This window comes from Micromys minutus (assembly GCF_963924665.1).
Source record: "Micromys minutus genome assembly, chromosome: X".
Lineage (NCBI taxonomy): Eukaryota > Metazoa > Chordata > Mammalia > Rodentia > Muridae > Micromys > Micromys minutus.
Genome location: NC_137970.1, coordinates 42,449,877 through 42,477,369, shown reverse-complemented (window position 1 = coordinate 42,477,369; position 27,493 = coordinate 42,449,877). Strand labels below are relative to the sequence as shown.

Below are 27,493 nucleotides of genomic sequence, written 5' to 3'. Positions count from 1 at the left end.
TCAACGTGCAGCCCTAAGCTTGGCAACAATCAAGGCTGCCAGTTGTTGAGCATCTGCTGTGTGGGGATTCTTCTCCATCACTGCAAGAACAATGTTAGAAGGGAAGATGTTGCAGAGGTTCTTGTACGTCTGATATTGATGCTCTGGTATCATATGCTCCCTAGAATCATTACACATTCCGACCCAAGGATTCCTCCAAAGCTGCTCCATTTTTTCAGGCATGCTCCTTACCATGACTGGTTCATAACATGGTTGCATGAGGCTGTTACCTAAGGGATAGGAGTGGTATCCATAGGAGTCAGCTGTACAAGGCAATGGGTCCCAGCTAGCATGCTGTTCCCTGCACAGAGGAGGCCGCCTTTGCCTCATGGGGTTGCTGTCATAGAGGCGGGAGTCAGAAATGCTGTCCATCCGAGTCATCACCAGAGCACGGCCTGGCTGGGAGGGTCCCACCGGATGGATATTGGGAGGCATGGTGTAGTCTCCGGGACAGCTAGAGTGTGCTCCAGTTGCTGGATTCTGGCTATGCAGAGCTAAGTGAGGGACTGACTGCTTGTGGGGTGCTTGCTTGGAATCTTCTGAACCATAACTTTGAACTCTTGCTAAGGCTTCATGGTAACCATGGGAAAAAGGCTGAAGATGGTTATGAGATGCTGAGCGGTGCAGCTTCAAAGTGCCTTCAGGATGGGCATCAGCTACAGCCAAGTACAAGTTGTTGTAAGAGGAATAGTTGTCATTCCTGGTATGGCTCATGTGACTGTCGGTACATAGGCCAGGATTCCGAACATATACCCCCTGGTTTGCCTCAGCCATATAGTATTCATGATTATGCATGTTGTTGATGCTCAGTTTGGAGAAGTCGCTTAACACTGAATAGTAGTCATGGTCCCCCATGGTCTCAAACTTTGGGTATTGCTCAGTATAGTTAATAGGGGTGCCATGGCTGTTGGTAACCAGGATGGGTGGATATTGCATGCTTACCATGTGTTCCAAAGAGGCCTTTTGATGGGGAAAATGGGAGGACCCTGGCACTGGGCTGCTGGCTGAACGGGTGTTGAGTGCACCCACTGCATGGCTTTTGGGGGGAGGGATTGTAGGGACACTTAAAGCGGTCACAAGTGAAGGGACAGAACTGGCCTCAGGTTTACGGGCAATGGACAGCCACTCCTCAGGCTCTACAGCCACAGACCGGATGCTGGGATCTGATTGGCGCTTGGAGGCCACACGTTTGATCTCTGAGGTTATCTCACCTTTGGCAGTAGACATCCCTGTGCCACATTTGGCCAGGGTGTCTTCACTCATTATTTTCACTGTGGACAGTTTGGCACTGATGCGGAGCTCATCAGCCACCGAACGCTGGGGTTGGTTGGCCCGCTCCGGATGATAGTATTTGCACTTGTGGCCGTAGGTACATTTTTTGCCTGAAAAATAATGCCTTGGAGTAAGACTTTCTTTCATAGCGGTGTAACCCTCTGTGCCAGAAATTGTCCTAATAATCTGATCACTCAGGTTAGAGGTATACTGTTCAGGGTTAAAGCAGAAAATGAACTCTCCACAAAGATGAGAGACAGACAACACCAAGGAGTCACCACATACTGTGAAAGGAGAGGAAGGAAGTGGAAAGCTTCAGAGGAAAGTGCGTAAGAGCTAAGAGCTGAGCTGTGGACTAGCCTCATTTTTCTGGTGATGGACAACTTTTCTTAGGCATAATCTGTGTGCTGAGGCAGCCTAGAGGAACAGAAAGCAGAACAATGCAGTGCGAGGAGCACGGATTTGGAATCCAGTGAGAGCTAAGTTTCGATTCCAGCTATATCCTTCACTGGGTGACCTGAACAAGTGACTGTTTCCTAAGGCTCATTTTCCTCTTTGGTCAACTAGTTTTATAACCATGTCTATATTACAGGATCACTGTAAAGATGAAATGAGACAACACACATGAGTTGAGGAAAAACATGCCCCTCAACAAGTGATTATTCAACAAGCTCAAACATCTCAAACAGCCTTACAGCAAGCAGTTCATGTTGCATTGTTAGGCTCACAAACTTCACAGCAGGGAGGGTTAGTACAAGCGTAATAATACTTGAGGAAGCTATAGATTACATATACAAATGAAAAAAGCGGAGGCAACTGAAGTACAAATCAGAAGGAAAATGGTAAAGTTAGTTGACAGAGGCATAGTTACCTACCTAAGAAATATGATCTTGTTTGGGGTCAACCCTTGGAAATTGCCCCTTCTGTTTCTGCAGGCTATATAGTTTCTGCATGTCCTTACTCCCAGCAACATTACTTAGGACTTAGGCATCTTGAGCACATTTTAACAAGTGACAACTAGTTCCCACCTTCAATTCTAGTTACCCCTTCCTCATGCAGTGGTTCTAGGGTGGTTCTTTGTGCACCTAACTGAGAGTACATAAAGACACAAATTTTCACTCACAGAAAGTGGACACACCAAGATTTCTCACTTGACAGAGAAATCTGAAAAGGAAAACGATTCAAAGAATCTGTGTGCTTCCCTTAGTACAGAATGTAATTCTATCCAGAAGTACTCACCATAAGGACATGGTTGCTTTTTATGCTCAGGAACCACAGGTCTCTTTCTTAAGAAATTCTCAAGGCTCGGACCATGGCGTCCAAGAGGATCATCTGGCGGCATAAATCTGAGAGCAAGCCAACAAGAGGTGAATGTATTTCTTGCTGTCCCTACCACAGTTTATAAGAGTTTAGGCCTTCCTTCTCCCTTGCCTGTACTGCAGTCATAGCATTCTAATTGTGCTTTCTGGCTTCCATCTATCTTCTGTCAAAACAGCATTTCTTCCCTTTGTTCCTAATTGATTACACAGAAAGAATTATTTCCTTGTGTGTCATTGTTTTTCATGGACGATATGCACCAGTCATACTGGCTTGAATGTTGGTTTCCCTGAGTACACCAGCCACTTTCATCTCTTTATAGATTTATCTATCCATACTGTTCCTTTCACATGCCATACCCAGCAGCCCTCTTTAGTCTATAAAATTCATTTCAAAAGACAAAGCAACTTCTAACATTCTGTCATTATTTTCTCTCTACCCTATCTACCTTTCTTCACATATACCTTGAGCCCCTTGATGGTGAGTCCTGCTTCCTATTTCGTCATTTATCTTTAGAGCAAACCAGCACAATTCATGGTATACTGTGTCTAACATATGGTTATTGAAATGTGATGCATTGCTACCAGAACTTTTACACAACTGTTTAGAAAGAAACTCACTTATCATTCACAAAAGAATACATCAGCAATCGTTCCTCTATAAACTTCTTCCATTCTGGCTTTTCAACTTGAAGGTCTCGGTAGTTATCATTGGACACAATGATGCCATCAGAATCAAAAGCCAATTTGACTATAAACCGATCATCATAGCAGACCACCCTTCTGCCTTGGACTCTTCGGGATGGTGTGAAGACAAGAATCTTTTCCTTCTCCAGTTTACGTAGAATGTCTTGATCTATCAAAATATGTTTATGCCACATAGTAGAAATCATCTTTGGAAAATAAGTGCGTTATCCCCATATTACCAAAACAATGGGTTAGTACTAGATAAATGGTTGATTTTTAATTGGAAAACAAGTGTGCTACTTTTCTGGCTGTGACATTAAATAGAATTGTGACTTTAGATAAGCCAACTTCTCTTTTACACTTTAGTTTTTCTTTCAGCAAAACAAATAACAGAAACAAAACAAAACAACCAGAGATTTCAACACATTTAATTAAAACTACTATGACAAATAAGAACTAACACATGGTTTAACATTCCTTCTTTTTTTTTTTTAGAAATTTACACACACACACACACACACACACACACACACACACACACACTGTAGCTGTCTTCAGACACATCAGAGGATGGCATCGGTTCCCATCATAGATAGCTGTGAGCCACCATGTGGTTGCTGGGAATTGAACTCAGGACCTCTGAAAGAGCAGTCAGTGCTTGTAACCAATCCCTCCAGTCCCACGTTCCTTCTTTTTTGTTTAAGACAGTCTTACTATGCAGCCTGGGATAGCTTGAGGCTTCAGATTCTTCTATCTCAATGGCCTAAGATCTGGGATAACATGTGAGTGTCAAGACACTCAGCTTACTCTAGTATTCTTGATATTTGTTTTGCTCTTTGTGTGAAGCATCAGATTCCCCCCCCCCTCCCCAATGGTGGTGGGATTGAAACCCAAACTCAAGAAAACTCAAGAGGAGAGTAGGCGAGTGTTCTACCACTGATCCACATCTTCATCCCTCCACATCTTCAGGCCTAGCTTAGTTTCTTCTTCTTCTATACACTGTTGCTGTCTTCAGACACACCACAAGAGGGCATCAGATTCCATTACAGATGGATGTGAGACACCATATAGTTGCTGGAATTTGAACTCAGGACCTCTGGAAGGGCAGTCAGTGGTCTTAACCACTGAGCTATCTCTCTAGACCCCTAGCCTAGCTTTTTGACTGTTTAAGTTCAGAAATAGCAAAGGCTGTGTCTGTCAGGAGAGTAAACCATGACTCATGAAGACTTTTGTTTTTTATTTTTACCTGGAAGAAAAATAAAACTAAGGTGGGACAACAAACTATAGCATTTAAGCAGTTGTGCAGTGTGTGCACGTGCGTATATATTTGCATGTGCATCTGTGTGTGTACTGTGACACATGTGAAGGGGTCAGAGGGCAATTTTTGGGAATTAGTTCTCTTTCCACCATTTGGTTCCCAGGGTTTGAAGTCAAGTTATCAGATTTAGCAGCAAGTGCCTTTACCTGCTGACTCATCTTGCTGACTATTTTGGACCCAATTGTTTAGGAGAGAAAACTTGCTTACTGGGATTGAAGAGTGCTGAGATCTACTCTCACACTGGGGCTTGGGCCCGCTTGGCAGATATAGACAGCTCAACACAGAACTTACCTACCCACTCACTGTACTTTCTGAGTAGTTACGTCAGGAATGAGATGGTGGTAATCAGGAGACTGAGATCTGAATGTTCTTCAGTGCTATATAGAGCACATCTTATGTGGAAATGTAGTGACTGAGCTGCCAGCATGAGCACAAGTCTTGTGAAATTTAGGTACCTTTGTTTTCATGAGCTCTTTTATTCCATAAAGGAATCTTTAAAAGTTCATTTTAGAATTGCACTAATATAAAGAAAACATAATCCAACTAAGTGTGTTATTGTATATTTATTGTTATTCTCTATTTTTCTTATGTGAAAAGAACAAATTGAATACTTTTTTTTTTTTTTGTAGAGCTTTAAAAACCGAGATCATCCCTAGGCTCTGAGCCTTCTTTGTCTCAAACACAAATTGGATTTTCCTGTCTTTGGACTTTTCTCCCCTCTGTTATTCCTAACTTAAAAACCCCAGAGTTGTTTCTCTGATACAAAAATAAGATTGCCTATATATCATGTAACCATTAATTTCTTAGAAAAATCAGTTATGGGCTGGAGAGTTGGCTCAGCGGTTAAGAACACTGACTGTTCTTCCAGAGGTCCTGAGTTCAAATCCCAGCAACCACATGGTGGCTCACAACCATCTGTAATGAGATCTGATGCCCTCTTCTGGTGTGTCTGAGGATAGCTACAGTGTACTTATATAATAAATAAATAAATCTTAAAAAAAAAAAAAAAAGAAAGAAAAATCAGTTATAGTCATAACCTCATTTGTTCCCTACTGTCTGAAATCTATACTCAAGCAGGCTGCCCTTTTACTCATAAATAGTGCAGGTTAGCCCCAAACTCACCATCCTCTCGCCCAATCTATTGTGTACTGGGATTGCAGGTATGTGCCGATTTCTATAAGAATATTGTTCTTTTTTCCAACTATATTCTTTGTAGTTTTTCAAATGTAAATTCTTATTTAACTATTACATTCCACAAAACAAGAATTGTTTCATATGGATCACTTTATAAAAAATATACTTACTAAAAGACATTTTAAGCATACTTAACTTAGAAAAGCAATTATCTAAGTTGGGACCATCTGCCTCTCTCCAAACTAGCTTTTCAGCTTTGACTCTCGAGGAAAAGATTTTTTTTTTTTATTTAAAATAATACCTGTAATTGGTGCATCAGGGCGGGATTGCTCCTTTCTCCATGCTGGTACAAATACAGTAATATCTTTATGGCCTTTGTCTAGGAACCAATCCACAGCAAGTTGTATTCCTCTGCAGGAGAATTCTTCTTTATTCCCATGGCTTCAGAAACATTGAAGAACAAGAGTCAAAAAGGTTAACAAGAGGCAGCAAAAAGAAACACTTCACCAGTGCATTTCTCGGTGCTGGGATTAATGACAGACATTTTAATTTCTTTTCTCATACGTTATTTTTTGAGACTGGGCTGCACTATATAGCTTAGGCTGACTTAAAACTCACTATCTAGAGCCTGTGATCCCCTTGCCTCATCCTCCCAAGTACAGAGATTAAAGAGTACTAACATCTTTCCTGACTAACAGTTGTTGATGATGTCAAATATACATACAGATATGTATACATACATGCATCTGTATGTATATTCAAGTGCACAAGATCAAACTCAGGACCATCACAAGCTTGATACTATTAAGCCATATCTCTATGGTAAAATACTTTTTTAAAAGAGACAACTCTATTCTCTTTATTTTACTGTTGTGTTATTATACATTTCACTCAATGCTAAGGGTGATTAATAACAACTTATAAGTTATAGCAGACATGACAACTACTATTAGTTTCATTTCCTCCTTTCTATTTCTGTTGCCACCTTTACTCAAAGATTTGGGTATTCATACCAAATTGAAAAAGAAGGGTACTTTTCAGAGGATTAGAAAAAGTTTATATGAAACAGTTGTTGTGAACACATGTGCATGAATGCACATACTCACACACAGCAGTCTGCATTATAAAGTTCATGGCCTTACAAATGTTAGAGAAGCCTCTTCTGTGACATACTCCCAGTCATTAAGCACATATATTAAGGTTAAAATGTCAGAGTGAAAATGACAAAATAAATATGTTCTTCTTCTATGTCTAAACTTTCCTCCAAAGTCAAGCATTTTTTAAATAATCAGAACATGATGCAATAAGAGAAAAACACATCTATATCTACAAACATTGTGTAATTTTTAGAAAGTCCAGGAGGGGCTGGAACAATGGCTTAGTGGTTAAGAGCACTGACTGCTCTTCTGGAGGTCCTGAGTTCAATTCCCAGCAACCACACAGTGGCTCATAACCATCTATAATGGGATCTGATGCCCTCTTCTGGTGTGTCTGAAGACAGCTGGATTTTAAAATACAGGAGGTGGAGGGCAAAAACCAGCCTCTTCACGATTCAGGCATCACTATAACGAACAAGTATGTGATGAAGAGGTGGGGAAAAAAAGGTGTAGTAAGTGTGCTGTGAAGAGAGGTGGAACGAGAGACAGAAAGGCAGTGACAGATGAGAGGTCTGAGGTTGACAACTAACCAGTTAGAGTCAGTCAGTCGGGCTGTGCACAACAGCCCTGAACTTATGCAGAAGCAGACTCAGCCCCCAAACATGCCACCCAGCTGTGGGATTGTCCTGATTTTGGGCAATGATGGAGGCCAAAATGAGGAATGGTTCACTTCCTAGATTGGACCACTATGGTCAATGATGCTACCTACTAGAGATGATCCACACTGCTGTCTCAGGCCGTGATGAAGCCCGTGATCCATGTCGACGTATGTGATCTGTGTTGCTGACTGAAGCCTTGGGCTCTGCTGCCTGTGTTGGGAGTCATGTTGATGTTAGTGGACTGTGTAGTCATCTGAGGCCATGTCGAGGTTTATAGTACATGCTGCCACTAAGGACCAAGTAGGTCAGTGGTCCTTATACAGCTGGGAGCCTTGTTGAAGCCTGTGGCCTGTGTTACCATGCAAGGCCATGAGGATATCCATGCGATGCTGCAGCCAGAAGCCGTATTGATATCCCTGGGCCATGCTGCCACCGGAGGCTATCTGGATGTCCGTGGTCCTTCTGCAGCTGGGGGCAGTGTTTGTGGTCTGTGCTTTCACCAGAAACCATGTGGAAGCCCATGATCTGAGCCACCTCTTACTGTAACAACAAGGAACCTACTTTTGCAGTGATATTGATGACTGCAGATGCATAGTTGAGAAAGAGAGATGTGGAAGGTTTCTGTGAGAACCCTCCCCCTCCCCCATCCCCCTAAAAGTAACAGCCTAAACAGCAAGCATTAAAGAGAACTCTTAAAAAGTATGACAAGGGTGCTGGAGTAATTTGCCCACAATTGATGGCTTATGGCAGGGGTGTGAGAAGAAAAGGACTCGGTTCTATGTAAGGGGAAGGCCACTGAGAGTTTGACCATACTCCAGTGAGTATATAGATAACACAAATTGGACTTGTTTCATTTTTTTATTTTTATGTTGGGGGAGTCACGGGGGAGGGAGCAAACATGGAAGGTCTGAGAAATGAGTATGATTGAGTACATCATATGAAAGTCCCAAAGAATCAACAAAAAGCATTATGAAAAATCCAAACCATATTTTCATAGTATATTATATAGTCATTTTGCCACTTTTACCTTTGTGGCAACTGATACATTAGGGTTTTTTTTTTTTTTGTAACTGATTTTTATGTATATTTATATATGTTACATAACTTAATGTTGCTGCCACAGCAATTTATTTTCTACTCAATTTTATTAGGGTTTGATCCTTGATGAGGATAATTAACACTATTAACACCGAGGATGTTTGAAAAAGCCATAGGACATCATTACTCTATGTTCATTTAAATTTATAAAATGTAAATATATGGAAAACAAAGTAACAACACTTGGAGTATCAAGAATGTATAACCTCAGCACTTGAGGGCTTAAGGTATGTGGCTCTTGGGCTGGATGGCCAGCCAGTTTACCCAAACCAGTTAAGTTCCAGGTTCATTGTCACATCTTAGGTGGAGAAGCAATTTAAAGAATGCATTCAAATAGCAACTTATGGCCTCCACATACACCCACGTGGGCAAGAACACCCACATACACACATCACAACACATACACACGTGAAGGAACCAGTTGAGTAGGAGAGGAGGTATAGGGAAGAGCAATGATCAATAAGAAAAAGTAAGAATGAGGAATACAGACATATGTATAATGATACCATGAAAATGAAACATGATTTCTCCTGACTCCACCCACTCCCCCTCGACACACTGGAATTCCCCTACACTGAGGAAATGAGCCTTCACAGGACCAAGGGCTTCTCCTATTGATGCCAGACAATTCTCTCCTCTGCTACATATGCAGCTGGTCACTACATGTGTACTCTTTGGTTGGTGGTTTAGTCCCTGGGAGCTCTGATTGGTTGATATTGTTGTTTATCCTATGGGGTTGCAATTCCTTCAGCTCCTTCAGTCCTTTCTCTAACTCCCCCATTGGGGTCCCCATGCTCAGTCTGATGGTTAACTACAAGCATCCTCATCTGTATCAGTAAAGCTCTCACAGAGCCTTCTCACCCGTCCCCCGAAAAGTAACAGCCTAAACAGCAACAGAAATTCAAGATCTCAGCTAGGACAGCCCATGTCTCTTCGTTTTCTCCTAGAATTTATTTGCTTCCTCCATTCTATTTGGCCAAAAGTTTAGCATATGCTGCAGCCTTCTCTTTATTTTTCTTACTGCAGTCCCAGTGTTCCTTCAGAGGAATGTTCCAGCGGTTTTTTTTTTTTTTTTCAAGACAACTGGAGTAGTAACAAGAAGCTGAATCATGGGTGCTTTGCTCTTATGATTCTGACACTGGGGTGCTAACTCTGGAGGCATAATAGTATTTGTTTGTCCAGCTTCCCCCTCTCCCTCTCTCCCTCCCTCCTTTCCTCTTTCCTCCCTCCTTCCCTCTCTCCAATAGCCAAGCTGACAACACTCAGATTGGCATCTACTATGCATGTATGAAGAGACTCATGCTTCATATCTCTAGTTCTCTTTGATTTATAGCAATAATTCACCTTTTCCAAAATCAGGCACACTGGGCTGTAGCTCAAGACAACTTGCTTCTTGGAAAAAACTTGTATTTTATTCCCACTATTGATTTGGAAAACATAGCCTGTCCGCTTTTCACCCAGATACAATTTTCTCTTATCACCCTCACTATGAGCCTCTTAAGTTGTATTATTTTTATTCTTTAATTTATCTTCTCATTTTATTAGATCTTTGAAAATTTTGTACAATTCATTTTGATTATATTCCCTCCCTCCAACCCATTCCATGAGTAGCCATCTTTTCTTCTCTAACCAGCCAACTTTGCATAATCTTTTTTTTTTTAATCCATGAAGTATCGTTTATGCTGCTCATGTATTTTTGGATGGGTGGCCTTACCTAGAGGTTGGTGTACCTACCGGGGCCAAACCCTTAACAACAACAACAAAAACCTCTTCCTTTCCCAACAGCAAGAAACTGTTAATAGCTCCTTATCAAGGGAATGGGACTTAGTAAACCACCTCCCCTCTCCATGCTAGAAGTTTGTCAGGCTGGAATTTCCATAGGTCCTGTGCATGCTGTTTCAAGTGCTGTGAATTCATATGTCCCTGTTCTCTGATGTGTCCAGAAAATGATTTCTTTATAGACATCCACACACTATAGTCTTCACTTTTATTCTGTCAAGATCCTATAGTCAACAACACTGGAAAATCTAGTGGAAATGGAGCCTCAAATTCATAGGCACAGGGGAAAATTTCCTAAACAGAACTCCAATGGCTCATGCTCTAAGATCAAGAATTGATAAATGGGATCTCATGAAACTGGAAAGGACAGTCAATAGGAAAAACCAGCAACCTACAGATTGGGAAATTTTTTTCACTAACCCCACATCCAATATAGGGATAATATCCAAAATATATAAAGAACTCAAGATGCTAACCTCCAAAACCCAAACAAGCCAATCAAAAAAAAAAAAAAAAAAAAAAAAAAGGAGTGTAGAGCTAAACAGAGAATTCACAGTAGAGGAATCTCAAATGGCTGAGAAGCACTTAAAGAAATGTTCAAAGTCCTTAGTCATCAGGGAAATGCAAATTAAAATGATCCTGAGATTCTACCTTATACCAATCAGAATGGTTAAGATCAAAAACTCAGGTGATAGCATGTGTTGGCAAAGATGTGGAGAAAGAGGAACACTTCTCCATTGCTGGTGGGATTGTAAACTGGTACAACCACTCTGGAAATCTGGAGATTCTTCAGAAAATCGGAAATAGAGCTACCTGAAGGCCCAGTTATACCACTCTTTGGCATATACCCAAAGGATGCCCCACCATGCCACAGGGGCTTATGCTCCACTATGATTATAGTGGCTTTATCTGTGATAGCCAGAAGCTGGAAACAACTCTCAAAGGAAGAGTGGATACAGAAAATGTGGTCCATGTACACAATGGAGTATTTCTCAGCTATTAAGAACAAGGACATCATGAGTTTTGCAGGCAATGGATGGAAGTAGAAAATATCATCCCTAGTGAGGTAAATCAGATCCAAAAAGACATGCATGGTATATATTCACTAATAAGTGGATGCTAGCCAAAAAAGTGCAGACTACTAGGATACAGTCTACATAAATCAAGAAGTTTAACAAGCAGAAGGGCCCAAAGTTCAATCCTACTTGGGAGAGAAAAGAAATCAATTATGGGAGGCAGAAGGAGGAAGGGATGTGGATGAGAAAGGGGAGGGTGAAGGAAAGGGGGAATATGATCAGGTATGGGAGGCCTGGAGACAGGAGAGAAGCCCCGAGGGCAAGCAGAATGAATGAAGACATGCAACATCATTGGGTGGGAGGTGGAGGAACGCTCTAAAAAGTACCAGAGACCTGGGAGGTGAGGGACTCATGACTCAAAGGACCTCTAGTAGAAAGACAGGATATCAAGTGGAGGGATGGGGCTGCCCTCCCACAGTCAAAAACTCTGACCAAGAATTGTTCATGTCTAAAAGAACTGCAAGGACAAAAGTGGAGAAGAGACTGAGGGAAAGGAGGTCCAGTGACAGGCCCAACTTTTTTTGATCCAGCTCAAGGGGAGGCCCTAAGGCTTGACAGTATTATTGATGTGAGATTACAGACAGGAGCCTAGCATGGCTGCCCTCTGTCTGAGAGGTCCAACAAACAGCTGTCTGAGACAGAAGCAGATATTTACATCCAAACATTGGAGTGAAGTCTGGGACCCCTGTGGTTGAATTAGGGAAAGGCAGGAAGAAGTTGAGGAGGAGGGTGACCTCATAGGAAGACCAGCAGTCTCAACTAACCTAGACCCCTGAGATCTCTCAGACACTGGATCACCAACCAGGCAGCATACACCAGCTGATATGAGGCCCCCAACACATATACACTAGAGGACTGCTGGGTCTGGGTTCAGTCAGAGAAGATGCACCTAACTCTTGAGAGACTTGAGGCCCCAGGGGAGGCCTGTTAGGGGGCATCGTCCTCTTGGAGGCAAGGGAAAGAGGAATGGGATAAGGAACTGTGGGAGGGTGGACCAGGGATGGGCAATGACTGGATTGTAAAAAAAAAAAGTAATAAAGAATAATGTAAGGACGGGGAAAACTTGCACACAGCGAAGGACACAAACAGAAGAGTTGAGAGACAACATTCCAAAATGGAACGATGATGTCAGTTATATATCTGATGGGCTTAATAGTTAGAATCTATGAAAAAAATCTCAATAATATTAAATAACAAAATGTAAATAATCTATTAATAGTTGGGTAAATAAATGGAACTAATCATATCTAAAAAAGAAAAAGAAACACAAATGATGAGTAAATATTTGAAAATTTTTCAATGTCAAAAAAAAAAAAAAAAACCCTCAAGTGACAGCACTTGCTGGTGAGGATATAGAGAAAGGGAAACTTTTTTCCACTGTTGGTGGTACAACCACTATGGAAATATATCTGGCGGTTTATCAGAAAATTGGAAATAGTCTTAACCTGAAAACTCAGCTGTAGTACTCCTGGGAATGTACCCAAAAGACGCTCCACCTAGCACAACCCACAGACCCTAAGAGCTAAACAAAAAGACACAAGCTAGGATACTTGAATCTTACATAGAAGGTGGAATAAAATAGTCATTGAAGGAAGATGGAGGGGGCGACTGGGTGGGAGAGGGGGACTGGCAGGGAAATGTGGGGTTCTGGATCATGTGTAGGGAGAAACAGGAGAGAGGGCCAGAGGGTCAGGAGAATGAATTGAAATGTGCAGTTGCCAGAGGTGGGGAATAGGTGCCAAGTACAACTGTCCTCTGAGAGGACCCCCGCCCCGTGTCAGGAGCTGACTGAAACAGATGCAGAGGCTCACATCTAAACAGTGGACAGAGTGTGGGGACTTTCTTTTAATTTGTGATTTTTATTGGCTATTTTATGTATTTACATTTCAAATGTTATCCTCTTTCTCCCCTCTTCTTCTATGAAGATGCTCCCACTCCCCACCATCCAATCCCACCTCAACACCCTGGCATTCCCCTACACTAGAGAAACAAACCTTTACAAGACCAAGAGCATCTTCTCCTATTGATGCCAGACAATACTGTCCTCTGCTACATATACAGCTGAAGCCATGGGTCCTTCCATATATACACTCTGGTTGGTGGTTTAGTCCCTGGGAGCTCTGGGTGGTCTGGTTGGTTGGTATTGTTGTTCTTATGGGGTTGCAACTCCCTTCAGCTCCTTCAGTCCTTTCTCTAACTTCTCCATTGTGGTCCCTGTAGAGCATGGGAATATTGTGTGTATGGGAGCTTCACCCTTTTAGAGGAGAAGGGGAAGGAAAATGGTGGTAGGGACTTGTGAAGGGGCACCAGGAGGGGAGCAGCAATTGAGATGTAAAGTGATTTTTAAAAAGAATACATTCTATAACAGCCAGGGAAATATGATATCTCTACTATTGAGCTCAGTCGTTTTACTACAGGAGGCCCTGAATAATTCCAACATAGCTGAAGCACAGGATAAAGACCTTAACGCCAACCACATGAAAATAATAGAGGTGAGGGCTGTCAGGTGGAGAGAGGGAATATGGGACTAGATGGCTGGAACTGGAGGACATTTGAGGAATGGTGTGGAATTCTAGTATAGCAGAAGCTTCCTGGAATCTATGGAAGTGATCCTAATGAGGTGTTCTAGTAACAGGTCTAGTAACAGAAGTCTCAACTGTACATTGCTAGAGCCAGGCAAGGCTTCCAATGGAGGGAGACTTAGGATAAAACCAGATGATTGGTCTGTAAAAAATCAATAAAATGACCTCTAATGATATTCTGCTATACTCATAGATCAGTGCTTATACAAGCACCATCAGAGAGACTTCCTCTGACAGCACACAGGAACAGAGACCCACAGCCAGACATTATGTGGAGACAGATTCTAAGAAGGTCTCTAGCCAATACCCAAATTTAGAGCTTAGGAAATCCCGTAGAAGACAGGGAAAAAAAGATTGTAGGAGTCTGAGGGGATGCAGGACACCAGGAGAACCCTGCCCTCTGAGTCAGCTAAGCAAGGTGCTTAAGTTCGTTCACAGAGACTGAAGCAGCAAGCTCAGGGCCTAAATGGGTCTGCACCAGGCTCTCTGCATATGTTTTCTAGCCATCAGCTTAGTGTTTCTATGGGACTGCTGACTGTAAGAATGAGTGTGTCTCTGAATCTATTGCCTGTTACTGGGACTCTTTTCCTCCTGTTGCATTGCTGAATCCAACTTCGATATGCTAGTTTTGCTTCATTTATTTTATTTTATTTTATTTTGCCGAGTTGCTTGTTATCTCTTAGAAGCCTATTCTGTTATCATAAAAGGCAAAAAGGAACTAGCCTGTCCCCTCTGTCTTTTGCTCCTCCCTGCCCCCCAAGGTTCTGGTTCCATCTTTTTTTCTGTTCACAAACTACCTCTGGACAGTTGTGTGTGTGTGTGTTGTTGTTGTTGTTGTTGTGGTTCTATGTTCATTCTTAGACAGACACCATTGCTGCTGCTACCAGTGCCAGATGTTTATTCTCCCGATTTTGCCTGTATTGCCCCCTCTCCCCACGATACACTCTAGGGAAAGGGGGGGGGTGGAGCACAGCAGGCTGGTTACCTACTACCCCACACTAGGGAAGATGTGGAACATAGATGCAGCAGAGTGAGGGGGACCCACTTTGATGGGAAAAACTACCTCCCCTTGGGTGGCCAGTATTTGTTCCAGCCTGGGGCTCCCCCTCTGTTTTCCTATTTGCAGTTACTTGAATAAAAAAAGAGCCTTTTCTGAACAACAACAACAACAAAAAGACAAAAAGGATTTAAAGGGGAGTAAAGGGGACATGGAAAGTATCTGGGAGTACAGAAGGGGGAGGGGAAATACAATCAAGATATATTGTATGAGAAAAGGATGTAATTTCAATTAAAAATGACAAAGTATAAGAGAGCAGTTTATAAGATGTATAATAAAAACAGCTTATAGAAGTTGGGTGGAGAAACATAAACATGGAGGCTTTTTTTAATACATCTGTGCTGAGTTGAAGTGTGAAATAATTCTCAGATCCTTCTGGCTTTTATAAGCTCCACATGGTCTTGTCCTTAGTTTTTTTTTTTTTTTTTTTGTTTTTTTTGTTTTTTTTTTTCCAACATGTTTCTTTTTGCTATACAGAAAAGTTACTGGTTTTTCCTAATAGTTTGTCTCTCTGTGTACTAGGTGGGTAGACATGCATGACTTGGGACATCTGAGAAGGTCAGAGGAAAATTTGTGCAGTTAATTCTCCCATTTCTTTATATGACTTCCAGAGATAGAACTCAGGCAATCAGGTTTGTACAGGAAGTGTCTTTGCCCCTAAGCCATCTCACTAGCTCTCTTACTAATTTTTGCATGTTGATTTTATATCTATCTACTTTCCCCAAATGTTTATCAGTTCTAGTAGGTTTTTGGTGGAGTCTTAAGGTGATTTCTGTATGTAGTTATGTAATCTGCAAATAGAGATAATTTCACTTCTTTCTTTTAACTTGTCACAATTATATCTCCTTCAAAGGACCTTCCCTCCCCCATGGTCCCTTTAGAACCTCTGTGGTTATTTGTACTGTAGTATACATACTGTAAACTTAAAAGCTAACACCATATATATGATAAAATGCAATATTTGTCTTTCTAGGCTTGTGTTACCTCACTCAGAAGGTTTTTATTTTCTAGCTACACCCATTTACCTATAAATTTCATAATTTTCACCAATGTAAACATTGGTTTTATTTCTTCAGAGGAAGGGATGAAATGAGTGTTGTACCAATGCTTTATGAATGCATGGTTTTGGGCTGAGCCCAATGTATTTATAACTGTCCCTAGGCCTAGACATGGAACTTTTTAGACTCCATTAAATTTAATCTTCTGTAAGCCTGGACCTTTGAAGTCTTCAGCTTCAAGCCTCTGTCTGCTAACCTAGAATGTTTCAGCCTACAAGATTTTCTGCTGAATATACTTACCCTTTCTACTTCTTTCTGAATTCTGGCTGGCTGGTTCAACTCAGTTTTCTTGATCATTCAAACTCCTCTCCAAGCTCACTGATTCAAATTGACTTCTCTCAGCTTCTGAATATTTATTCTGCTTGGAAAAATGGTTTCTCAATTCCACAAACTCAACTGTACTGACTACACAAAAGGAGTGGAACTGAATGAAACTGTATGAACTCAATTGAACTCAACTGCATTCAACTGAACTGCACGGAACTCAAATGAACTCAACTCTACACATCTCCCTGCACTGTTCTTTAGTAACTTATCTTTCCTGCCTTTTCTCCTGAGAGTTGGGTGTATCCTATTTCTGACTCATTCTGTCCAATCTTTTTCTGATTTGTCACTTTGACTATCCTTCAATTAGACATCACTGTTTAGGATTAAAGGTGTCTACTAAAGGCACCTTTAATCCTAAATGTCTGCATTCTAGCCAGAGGGACTAAAAGTGTACATATTAAGGGTGTTCAGCATTCCATCAAGATCACAAATACCTAGCTAGGTTTTTGGATGTGATCCCTTTCCAGAGTATCCATGTTGCAGGATTAAAATTCATCTACACACTATCAATGAATAACACCCTTTCCTCTTATTCTCACTAGCATATGCTATCAGATTTTGGCCATTCTGACTGGGTTAAGATGAAATCTCAAAGTAGTATTGATCTGCATTTTGATGATAGCTAAGGGCATTGAATAATTCTTGAAGTGTTTCTCAGTCATTCATTTTTTTTATCTTTTGAGGCCTCTACTCACCTCTTGTCTTAGTTATGCTTCTATAGCTGTGAAGAGAGACTATGACCAAGGCAACTTATAAAAGAAGGAATTTATTTGGGGCTTGCTTATAGTTTCAGAGTGAGTCCATGACTATCATGGTGGGAACAAGGTATCAAGTATCAGACACGGCCCTGGAACAGTAGCTGAGAGCTTATATTTTATCTGCAAGTTGGAGGTAAAGTGTGAGCAAGCATACAACTGGGAATGGTGTAGGCTCTTGGAAAGTTCACAGTCCATTGCCACTAACCTACTTCTTTCAATATTCTATACCTCCCACAACAAGACCTCATCTCTTAATCCTTTTGTATTGTTTTCTTGATGTTCAGATTTTTTAAGTTCTTTATATATTTTAGATAACTAGTGAAGAGTTTTTCTCACTTTGAAGACTGCTTCTTTGCTTGAATAAAGATGTTCTTTGCCTTACACAAACTTTTCAGCCTAATGAGATCTATCTTATTGTTTGGTTTGATGACTGTGCTATCCAGTCTATATTTAGAAGCTTTGGTAGGATGACCATTCTTATTATATTAACCCTATTTATCCATGAGCATGAGAGATATTTCTATCTTCTGAGATCTTCAGTTTCTTTCTTCAGTGTCTTATTTTTTTTTTTTTTATTATTATACAAGTCTTTGACTTGCTTTGTGTCTTCATTCCTGTTGTATTGCTGTAAAGAAACATCATGACCAGGGCAAGTCTTACAAAGAAAAGCAGTGATCTCTTTCAGTTGTCTTATTTTTCTATCTAAGACTTTACATATTATAGTGGATACTATGGAGAGAGTGGATAACCTTGTCTTGTTCCAGATTTTAGTGAAAATGCCTGCGTTTTTCTTCATTTAGGTTGATATAAGCTGTAGACTTGCTCTAAATTGACTTTATTATGTTGAGGTATTCCTAGTTTTCCAGGATTTTTATCATGAACGGATGTTTGATTTTGTCAAAGGACTTTTCTGAACCTAGTAGATGATCTTATGGTGATTGTATTTCAGTCTGTTTATGTGTGTGTGCAATTACATTTATTGATTTATGTATATTGAGCTCTCCCTGCCTTTCTGAGATGAAGCCTATTTAATCATGATGAAAAATCTTTGATGTGTTCTTGAATTCAATTTGCAACTATTTTATTGGGAATTTTTATATGTGTTTTTATAACAAATATTGATCTATAACTTTCTGGTTTTCCTGAGTATTTATATAAACTTGGTATCAGGGTAATTACAGCCTTATAAAAAGCACTAGGCAATATTCTTTCTGTTTTCCTTTTTGTGGAATAATTTGAGGGGAATTAACATTAATTCTTCTTTGAAGTTGAAGGTTTGGGAATTCTGTACTGAATACAACTGTTCCTGGGCCATTTTTGTTGTTGTTGAAACACATTTAATTATTACGTCTATTTCACTGGGAGTTAAGGGTCTAACTAAATTGCTTATTTGATGTTGATTTAACTTAGGTTAGTCATATATATATATCAAAAACTTACCCATTTCTTTGAGATTTTTATTTGTTGGAGTACAGATTTTTTTTGGAGTAAAGATTTTTAAATTATGTCTTTATGATTCTCTAGATTTCCTCAGTGTCTATTGTAATGCTTCCTACCTTCCGTCTCTAATTTTATTTGGATCTTCTCTCTCCCTCAGGGTTCATCAGTCTTGTTGATTTTTTCAAAGAACCAAATGTCCACCTCATTGATTCTTTGTATTGTTTTTTTTGTCTGCTAAGTCACTAATATGAGCTCTCACCAGTTTTGTTTTTGTTCTTTTAATATAAAGTTTAGTATATGAACATGCCTCTTTGAACAGCCTTCCTTGTGTCACTTAAGATTGAGTATGTTCTCATCAGGTTCCACATCCTCACTGCTAAGCACCCACAGTAAGACGGTGGAGCCTCTCCCATCCCAGGTCTCTTGGACTTTCTAGAGGTTCCCCTAACCCCACCCCTGATGCTATGTTGTGCTTTCAAACAGACCAGAACCTATCATGGCTGTCCTCTGATAGGATCTACCAGCAGCTGACTGAGAAATATGCAAATACTTATGGCCAACCATTGACCTGAGATCAGGGATCCCTTTGGAAGAGTTAGGTAAGGACTGAAGGAAATGAGGGGGATGACAATGCCACAGGAAGATCAATAGTGTGAAATAACCTGGACTCCTGGGAGCTTCTAGAGACTAAGCCACCAACCAAAGAGCATACATGGGCTGTTCTGAGGCCCCTGGCACACATGTAACAGAAGATTGCCTTGTCTGGCCTCAGTGGGAGAGGATGCGCCCAGGGAAGAGAGATGGCCTGGGGTAGTAGAGGGAGAGGGGAAGAACTCTGTGAGGGGGAACTTGGAGAGGGAAACACTTGGAATGCAAATAAATAAAATAATTTATTGAAAAGATTGAGTAGGTTGTGCTTTCATTTTCATTCAATTCTAAAAAAAAATTTAATTTCCTTCTTGATTTCTGTCTTGAGCCATTTTTTATTTAGTGGTAAGCTGTTAAGATTCCATGAGTTTGTATACTTTCTGCTTCTTGGTTGTTGTTACTGATATCCAGCTTTACTCCATGGTGATCAGATAGGATGCAGGATATTATTTCAATTTTCTTGTATCTGTTGATACTTGCTTCATATTTTAGTATATGGCCAGTTTTGGTGGAAGTTCCACTAACCAATGTGTTCACATGGAGAGACCCATGGCCCCAGATGCATATGTAGCAGAGGATGGCATTGTCTGACATCAATGGGAAGAGAAACCTTTGGTCTTCCTGGTGTAGTGGAATGGCAATGTGCTGGGGTGGGAGAGGGTGGTTGAGAGAGGAGCATCTTCATGGGAGCAATGGGAGGGGGAAGGGGGATGGAATTGAGGAAGGGGATAAGATTTGAAATGTAAATACAGATAATATCCAATAAAAATAGAAGAGAAAAAAACCCCAATAAGTGCTTCAACTGCAATAATTCTTATGGAGTAGAGTAGCATGAGTAGATAGTATGGTGTGTATTGCGATATTAGTTATTAAGGTTAGGAACAAAAGGGAAACAAGCAGAGGAAAAATAGCAACAAAATCTGTACTCTCTTCTATTTTCCCACATCTCTTTCTTCGCTGTATCTGAAATGAGTGTTTTGCCACCATTAAAGACTTCACAGGATGGCTGGTCTCCGCTTATTTTCTGGAGATTGTAGCAACCCATAACATTGCATTCTTCTGCCTTGGTTTAATTTTTTAAAAAGATTTATTTATTTTATGTATATGAGTACACTATAGCTGTCTTCAGACACACCAGAAGAAGGCATCAGATCCCATTACAGATGGTTGTGAGCCACCATGTAGTTGCTGGGATTTGAACTCAGGACCTCTGGAAGAGCAGTCAGTGTTCTTAACCACTGAGCCATCTCTCCAGCAGACCCCCCTTCCCCCCTGGTTTAATTTTGTTAGGTCATATATACATGTATAGATTTAAAAATAAATTCCAGGGTTTTTTAGATATAAAATTTCAAAATATTCTGTAATTATCCTTCAGTTTTCACAGGTAATTTTAAAAATCTCCATCCTTTTCATTTTCAATTTTGTAATTTTTTTTCTATTTCTTTTGATTAATTTGGCTAAGTGTTTACCAATATTGTCTATCTTTTCAAAGAACCAATATTTTGTTTCATTTTCTTTTTTATTCTTTGAAAATCATGTACATAATGTTGAAATTAATTTAATGTCATTTTACTTGATTAAAATATAATCACTCCCTATGCCATCTTTCTGGGGGCCTCTCCTCCCTCTAATCACAATATACCCTTTATTCCCTTTCAAATTCATGGTCTTTTATTATTTAACTATTAAATATGTGAATAAATATATGAATGCAACCTGCTGAGTCTGTTTAGTGTTACACATATACATATAATATACATATACATACACATACACATACACATACACATATACATATACATATAGAGTTTGGATAACTATCTAGGGAGCTCATCTCTGGAGAAAATTAATTCTCCTTCTCTTAGCAAATTTTAATTACCTGTAGATCTTCATCTAATGTTGGAAATACCTACAATTTCCCTCATCCATGTTGGCATGCTAACTGGTGTTGTCATTGTTCAGGTCTTGTTTAAGAACGGTTAAGATTTCATGGATGTAGTTCCCTATCCTATATTGGAAACAACTATCTTGCAGCAGATTTCGTGGATCTCTGGCTTTTACCATTTTTCTGCTACCCCTTCTATGATGTTTTCTGATCCTTAGGTTGGAGCTATATTGCAGATTTATCCAGTGGGTATCCCATAAATGTCTCTTAATTTTGTTAAGTCTATAGTGAAGTTTCGATATAAAGTTTGTTCATCTGGATGAGCTATGTCTTTAAGAGAATGGGCTACAATAATCTTCCACCATTGTTATATTGGGACCTTTCTGTTCCATTATGCTCAGTAGTATCTGATATATGAAATTGGTTACACAGTGATTGGTGTATACTTATAATTGCATGTCTTCTTGATAGATAATTATTTCCATTAATATGTGGTAGCCTTCTTTATATCTTCCAATTTATTTTGTTGTAATGTCAATGTTGTGAGATATGAGAACAGCTACTCTGCTTCCAGCTTCTGCCTGCCCTGCATATCACTTCCTATTCTTATATATTTGGTATGTGGGATTTTCCACCAATAAAATGTGTTTCTTACACATGTCACATAAGTGGATCTTGCCTCTAAATCAATCATTTACTTTGTTTTTTAAATTGGAGAGTTAAAACCGTGTGTGTGTGTGTGTGTGTGTGCGTGTGTGTGTGTGTGTGTGTGTGTGTGTTCCTGTGAAGGTCTGAAAATGATGTCACATCCCCTGCCCTGAATGTACAAGGTGGTTGTGGGTTGACTGATGTGTGTTCTAGAAACTGAACTCAGGTCACCTGGAAGAGCACTCAGTATCCTTAACTGCTGAGACTTTTCCCCACCCCCTTCTTCTATATTTTATTGAGAATGTATTTTGAGCATGCAGTGTGTATTTCAGCTCATTTTTCTACCCCGTGCATCCTTAAGTCCGCTGTCTTACACCCTGAAATTGTTGAAAACAGTAGTTATGCTTGCCTATTTTTCTATTGTCTGAATGTAATAGTTCCTACTATTGCCTCCTGTTTTATCTGGATTATCAGTAATACACTCTGCTGTATTTTAATTTGATTTAGTCAGTTCTTCATTTCAATTATTTAGTCCATGTTTCTGATTTTCTGAAGCGCCTTTGAATTCAGAACTTCCTGTAATCGACTTATCAAATTGACTTCCTTACTTCATTCATCTCTGTGACTCGTCCTTGTGTCACTGGTCATTTTTCAAACTGAACTTTGACTTCTTTGTGTGGCAGTCAACCATTTAATATCTTTGGATGTAACTATTAGGCACTGTGGTCTTTCAGGGGCTATGTTTTCTTGCATTTTCCTATTTCTTGCATTTCTAAGTTGTGATTTGGGCATCTGTTGAGGTCAGTGTCTCTTCTAACTTTGTTTTTGGGAATATTTTACTGGTCAGCCTTATTTTGAGGTCTCAACCACAACACTGAAAGAGAAGGAAAACAACTGCTGCTCTAGCAACACCCCCAAACTAAATTATAAGGAAAGATACAATTTAAATCTAGTCAAATCCCTTTATATGCCAAGAACACTAGGAAATAAAGTAGCAAATGGCAATGGAGAATAAGCTGCGAAGCTAGAAAAGGTGTAATTTTAAAAAAAGAACACAAGGATTGTGGTGGGCATGGAAAAAGAAAAAGGAAAGAACACTTTTTCTTTTCTCTGTTGCTTAAAATTTTGGTGCCATATTTGAAAACTATTACAAAACCCAGAATTATAAAGGTTAAATTTTTTCAGCAATGATTTAGATTTAGTTCTTATATGAAGTTCTTTCTTTGATCCACAATTTATACTGACTTCTATCTTTTTTTTTTTTTCTTTTTAAGAACATAATTTACTATCATTATTACTACATGTGTTTGCCAAGGTATAAATGTGGAGTGCAGAGAACAACTTTGTTGGCTGGAAAGAACACTTTTAAATAAAAGAAAAAATAGTGGGAAAAAAAAAAGAATTTGAACTCGCATCATCCAGAAGAGCACTCAGGAACCTTTTCTGCTGAGCTGTATCTCTCGGGGCCCTCCTGCTACACTTTACTCAGAAATGGACTGAATTCAAATATAATGACTAAACTATATTTTGGTAGAGGAAATTCCAAAAGGGTGTATCATTCAGGATATAGCATAGTTACTGTTCGCTGCACTTATTTAAGTCTATAGTAAGATAAAGATACAAGGGGGCTGTATAGATAGTCCAGTTAAGAGTATTTGCTGCTCTTCCAGAAGACTGGAGTTAAGGTCCCAGCACACAGTTGCTTACAACTGTGTATAACTTCAGCTCCAGGTGATTCAGTGCCCTCTTCTAGCTTCCATGGGCTCATGCATTCATGTGCACATGCATACATGCACACATACAAACCAACAAGTCTTTTAAAAAAGAAGAAAATGTAGAGAAGAAAGGTAAAGTGTAAAGTTTGTTCAGGAAATGAGAGGAGGTTTAAAGTTTTGGAGAAGGGAGATGAAGACAAAGCATCTGTAACTATTAGAGATTAGAAACATTAAAGAGAAATCTCCCTTGAATGAGAAAGGTTTTTGTTTTGTTTTGTTTTGTTTTAGGGCAAAGTTACATGTTGTGACAATGTTAAAATACTTGTAAGGAGAGAGCTTAAACTGAAAATGCAGCTGAAGTGTTTCTCTGCTCTAACAAACAAACAAACAAACAAATAAAAAACACTCTCTAGGAAAGTGTTTTTCCAGGGTTAGCAAAAAAGGCATACAAAGGCTAATACTGCTGTGAGAGAAGGGAGGGAGACTACATTTTGACATCCCAGCTGAACTTGGAGGCATCATACCCCTGGTAATACTTTTACAGGCATATGAAATGAAAGCCTTGGTGGTCATCAAGTCTTGTACTAACATTCCTGAGAGGCGATGAGACCGGGCAGTCTACATGTAAGGAGTTTCTAAAAGTCCATTTCATAAATCTGGGAATGTGAAGTGTAAATTGTTATGAACACTCGAGGATTTTGGAGGCACTGGTATAAGATCTCTACTGAGAAAATCTGAAGTTTAATGGAGTCATTAAAAAGATACGTGTCACAGGGAACAGTCCTGGACAAGTGAGGATTCCCAAAATTATTGGAGTCCACATGATGCCATCCTAAGTTCCAGATGTGATACATCAAGGTGTAGGATTTGCTGTTTCTCCTCTAGGTTTTACTTTTGCTTTAATCTCATTTTTTTCCTTGCTATTACCAGATTCCTCCCTTTTGGAATAGGATTGTTTATTCTGGTGCCTTTAGTTGGGAAGTATGTAACTTGTTTTCAGATTTTATAGATATTCACAGCTAAGAGATGCTTTTACATTTTAGAAAAGATCTTATATTCTTGAATAGTGTTGGGATGGACTAAATACATTTGAAACTGAGTCTTTAGAGTCCTAACCTAGAATATTATGGTCTAAAATTATGTATTTGGGAATGAAATTGGATGCAACGGCTGTAAACACTAACTTTGTCAACTTGATCACTGAAGTTGGAATTCCCATGAGAATATACCTCTGGCTGTGTCTGGGAGGTTGTTCCTAGAAAGGTTTAACTAACAAAATCAGACCCACTGTGAATAAACTGCAGACGTAGACTGAACAAAAGGAGAAATGTAGTGAACAGCAGCACTTATATTTTTGTGGTTTCAGACTGTGAATGCAGTGTGAGCAGTTTTCTTCTGCTTCTGCCTCCGTATGTTCTCAAGCATGATGTACCATCAAACTGTGTGTCAGAAGAGGGACTTTTTTTCTTAAGCTCCTTTTGTAGGATATTTTGTAACATCAATGAGAAAAATAAATAATAAAGTCTCCTTCATCTTATTGCCTTTCAATGGTTCCCTTCCTCCCAATAGCCTTCCCATTTGCCGTGGTGGGAGACCTTCCCCCTATACACACCATGTATACATACACACACATACATATTTAAACTTAAGTTCTGCATATAAGAGAAAATATGTGATACATATTTCATTTCAGTTTAGACTCTTTTTCTACTTCTGTGTCATACATAATATTTATGCTTTTATATCGACACTGGACACCGAAGAAAAAAGTCAGCCGTTCTTCCTAAATCTGAGTTATTTTACTTAAAATGATAAATCTCTGGCTTACTCAATTTTTCTTCAAACAGAACACCTTTCTGTATATACCACAATTACTGTATCCATTAATTGGTCTATGGGCATTGAGACTGGTTGGATATCTTGGCTCTTCTGAATAGTGCACCAAGAAACATGCAAGCATCTCTGCGGCATTCTTAGATTTTTTAGTTACACATCCACAACTAGAATACTTGGACCACATGCTACTTCTATTTTGAATTTTTTGAGGAATCAGCACACTGACTCTCATAGTGATGACACTAGTTCAGTCTCACCAGGAGTCAGTGTATATCAGTTTACCATTGTTATTATGACAAATTACTCCATAGATAGTAATTCCTGTTTTATAGGTTAAGAGATCAGAAATCTAAAACCAAAGTTTGGCAAGGCTGCTTTCTTTCTTCAGGCTTACAATGTTTCCTAACACTTTTCAGCCTTTAGAGTCTACCTTCATTCCTGCGTTCATGACCCCCTTCGTACACTCTCATTCCTTATTTCTGTAGCATGTCTTGCTATTTCTTCTGATCCTGTTGCCTTCCTCCAGCAACAGCTCTTGGCTAATCTCGCTCATACAAGGTACCATTCCCAAGCTCAAACTTTCTAAATTAAATACATATACAAGGTATATTTTACTACTTAACAGACTTACAGGCTTCAGAGATTAGCACATGGATATCTTTGTGGGGTAATTATTTATCCTACCAGGGAATCGCTGAGTTTAGAAAAACCACAGAGATGTAGGTGGTACGCCTTAAAGGGTATGAAGATAAGGAGAGTGGAATTTCTAGCTTGGGAAATGACATGAATACAAGCGGTGGATATAGAAACTAGCATAATTTACAGGATCATTAAGGAGACTAAGATAAATCATACAATTAAGTGGGGGGAGACAGTCCAGATCATGCTTTTGCCTTAAAGGCAGAAAGATCCCAGTGTTGTGTAGTAGAGACTGGGAGTTACAGAAAGTTTCTGAGAATTCAACTGGCAGTATGTAAGCAGTGGTTTTGAAGATGACTAATCTAATAAGGGCAGGGCACTGGCATTAAATATTTTGCCTCTGTTGAAGCATCACCAATATCTAATGTTTCATCAAAAATCCTTGAAGATAAATTGGTACTAATTCCAAAGGAGAATGAAAAGGCAAGAGAAGAATAATGTTAAAGTTTGTTCATCTATGGGAATGCAAGACACAAACAACAAAGAACTTCTTATGGTGCTTTGTAATGTAAGACTGCTTTAGAAGGAGAGAGAAAAATACATGAGGCTTACCTCATTGCCACATTACTTCCATCAATAACAACTGGTCTTAAATTATCACTATTGTCTATTTCATCTTCAAGAGACAATTCAGGGCTTGCAGTCTCTCTGGAGCTAGCTCCTCGGGGCAATAATAGATTCAAGTTGACTTGTGCTTCTGAATCACCTTTGTTTCCAAGTCTGACAAGCTCTGCTAATACATCATTAATAAGTGATTCTGGGCCTAGTTTATTAAGCACTGATTGAATTTGTTCTTCTGCATAGCCCAACTTTAGAGCAAAATCCATCTTAGCTTGGTATTCTTTCTCCAAGTCTACCTTCCCATCCTGTAAAATGCTGCTCTGGGAGAAGCTTGGCCGGTCTAGGCAGGGTGACCGACAGAGTGGACGATGTGGCTTGGAGGGCATCTCTTTCTTCTTCAACTGAATATCTGCAGATTGATAGCTGTCATGGCCACTCTTGAAGCTCATCGGTTCGGGGTCACTCTCAGAGTTCACCCATTCTTCAGGTTCAGCATTGCCTCGGTCTGTGCTGTCCTTCTGCTTTGGCTGTTGCTTCTCTTCCTTGGAAGCACTCTTCTCCATTTTCGGTGTCTCCACTGCAGCTGTGGCCGTCATCCCGTTCACTGGGTGCTCTGAGATCTAATCAGCTATTTTTCTTTTTAACCTGCTTGGAATCCATGTACAGTGGCATTCCTCTAGAGTAAAATGCTGGGGAAGCAATGGTGCAAGAGTTTGTCTGGTTTTGTATGTTCAGATGTTAGCAGTCTCTACAAATAAACACATATGGCATAATCATATATAGTAACATTCTGGGAAAAACACA

At 39.7% G+C, this 27,493-nt stretch overlaps 1 protein-coding gene across 1 annotated transcript; it reads right to left on the bottom strand.

The window, feature by feature from the left end:
- ZC3H12B (zinc finger CCCH-type containing 12B) lies at positions 1-27,285 on the bottom strand (the record flags this gene model as incomplete). The annotated part of the gene is made up of 5 exons (XM_080909935.1): positions 1-1,421; positions 2,551-2,657; positions 3,249-3,483; positions 6,068-6,207; positions 26,681-27,285. The coding sequence occupies 5 exons, from the start codon at positions 27,283-27,285 to the stop codon at positions 1-3; spliced, it is 2,508 nt and encodes an 835-aa protein (XP_080766061.1).
- Positions 27,286-27,493: the final 208 nt, after the last annotated feature.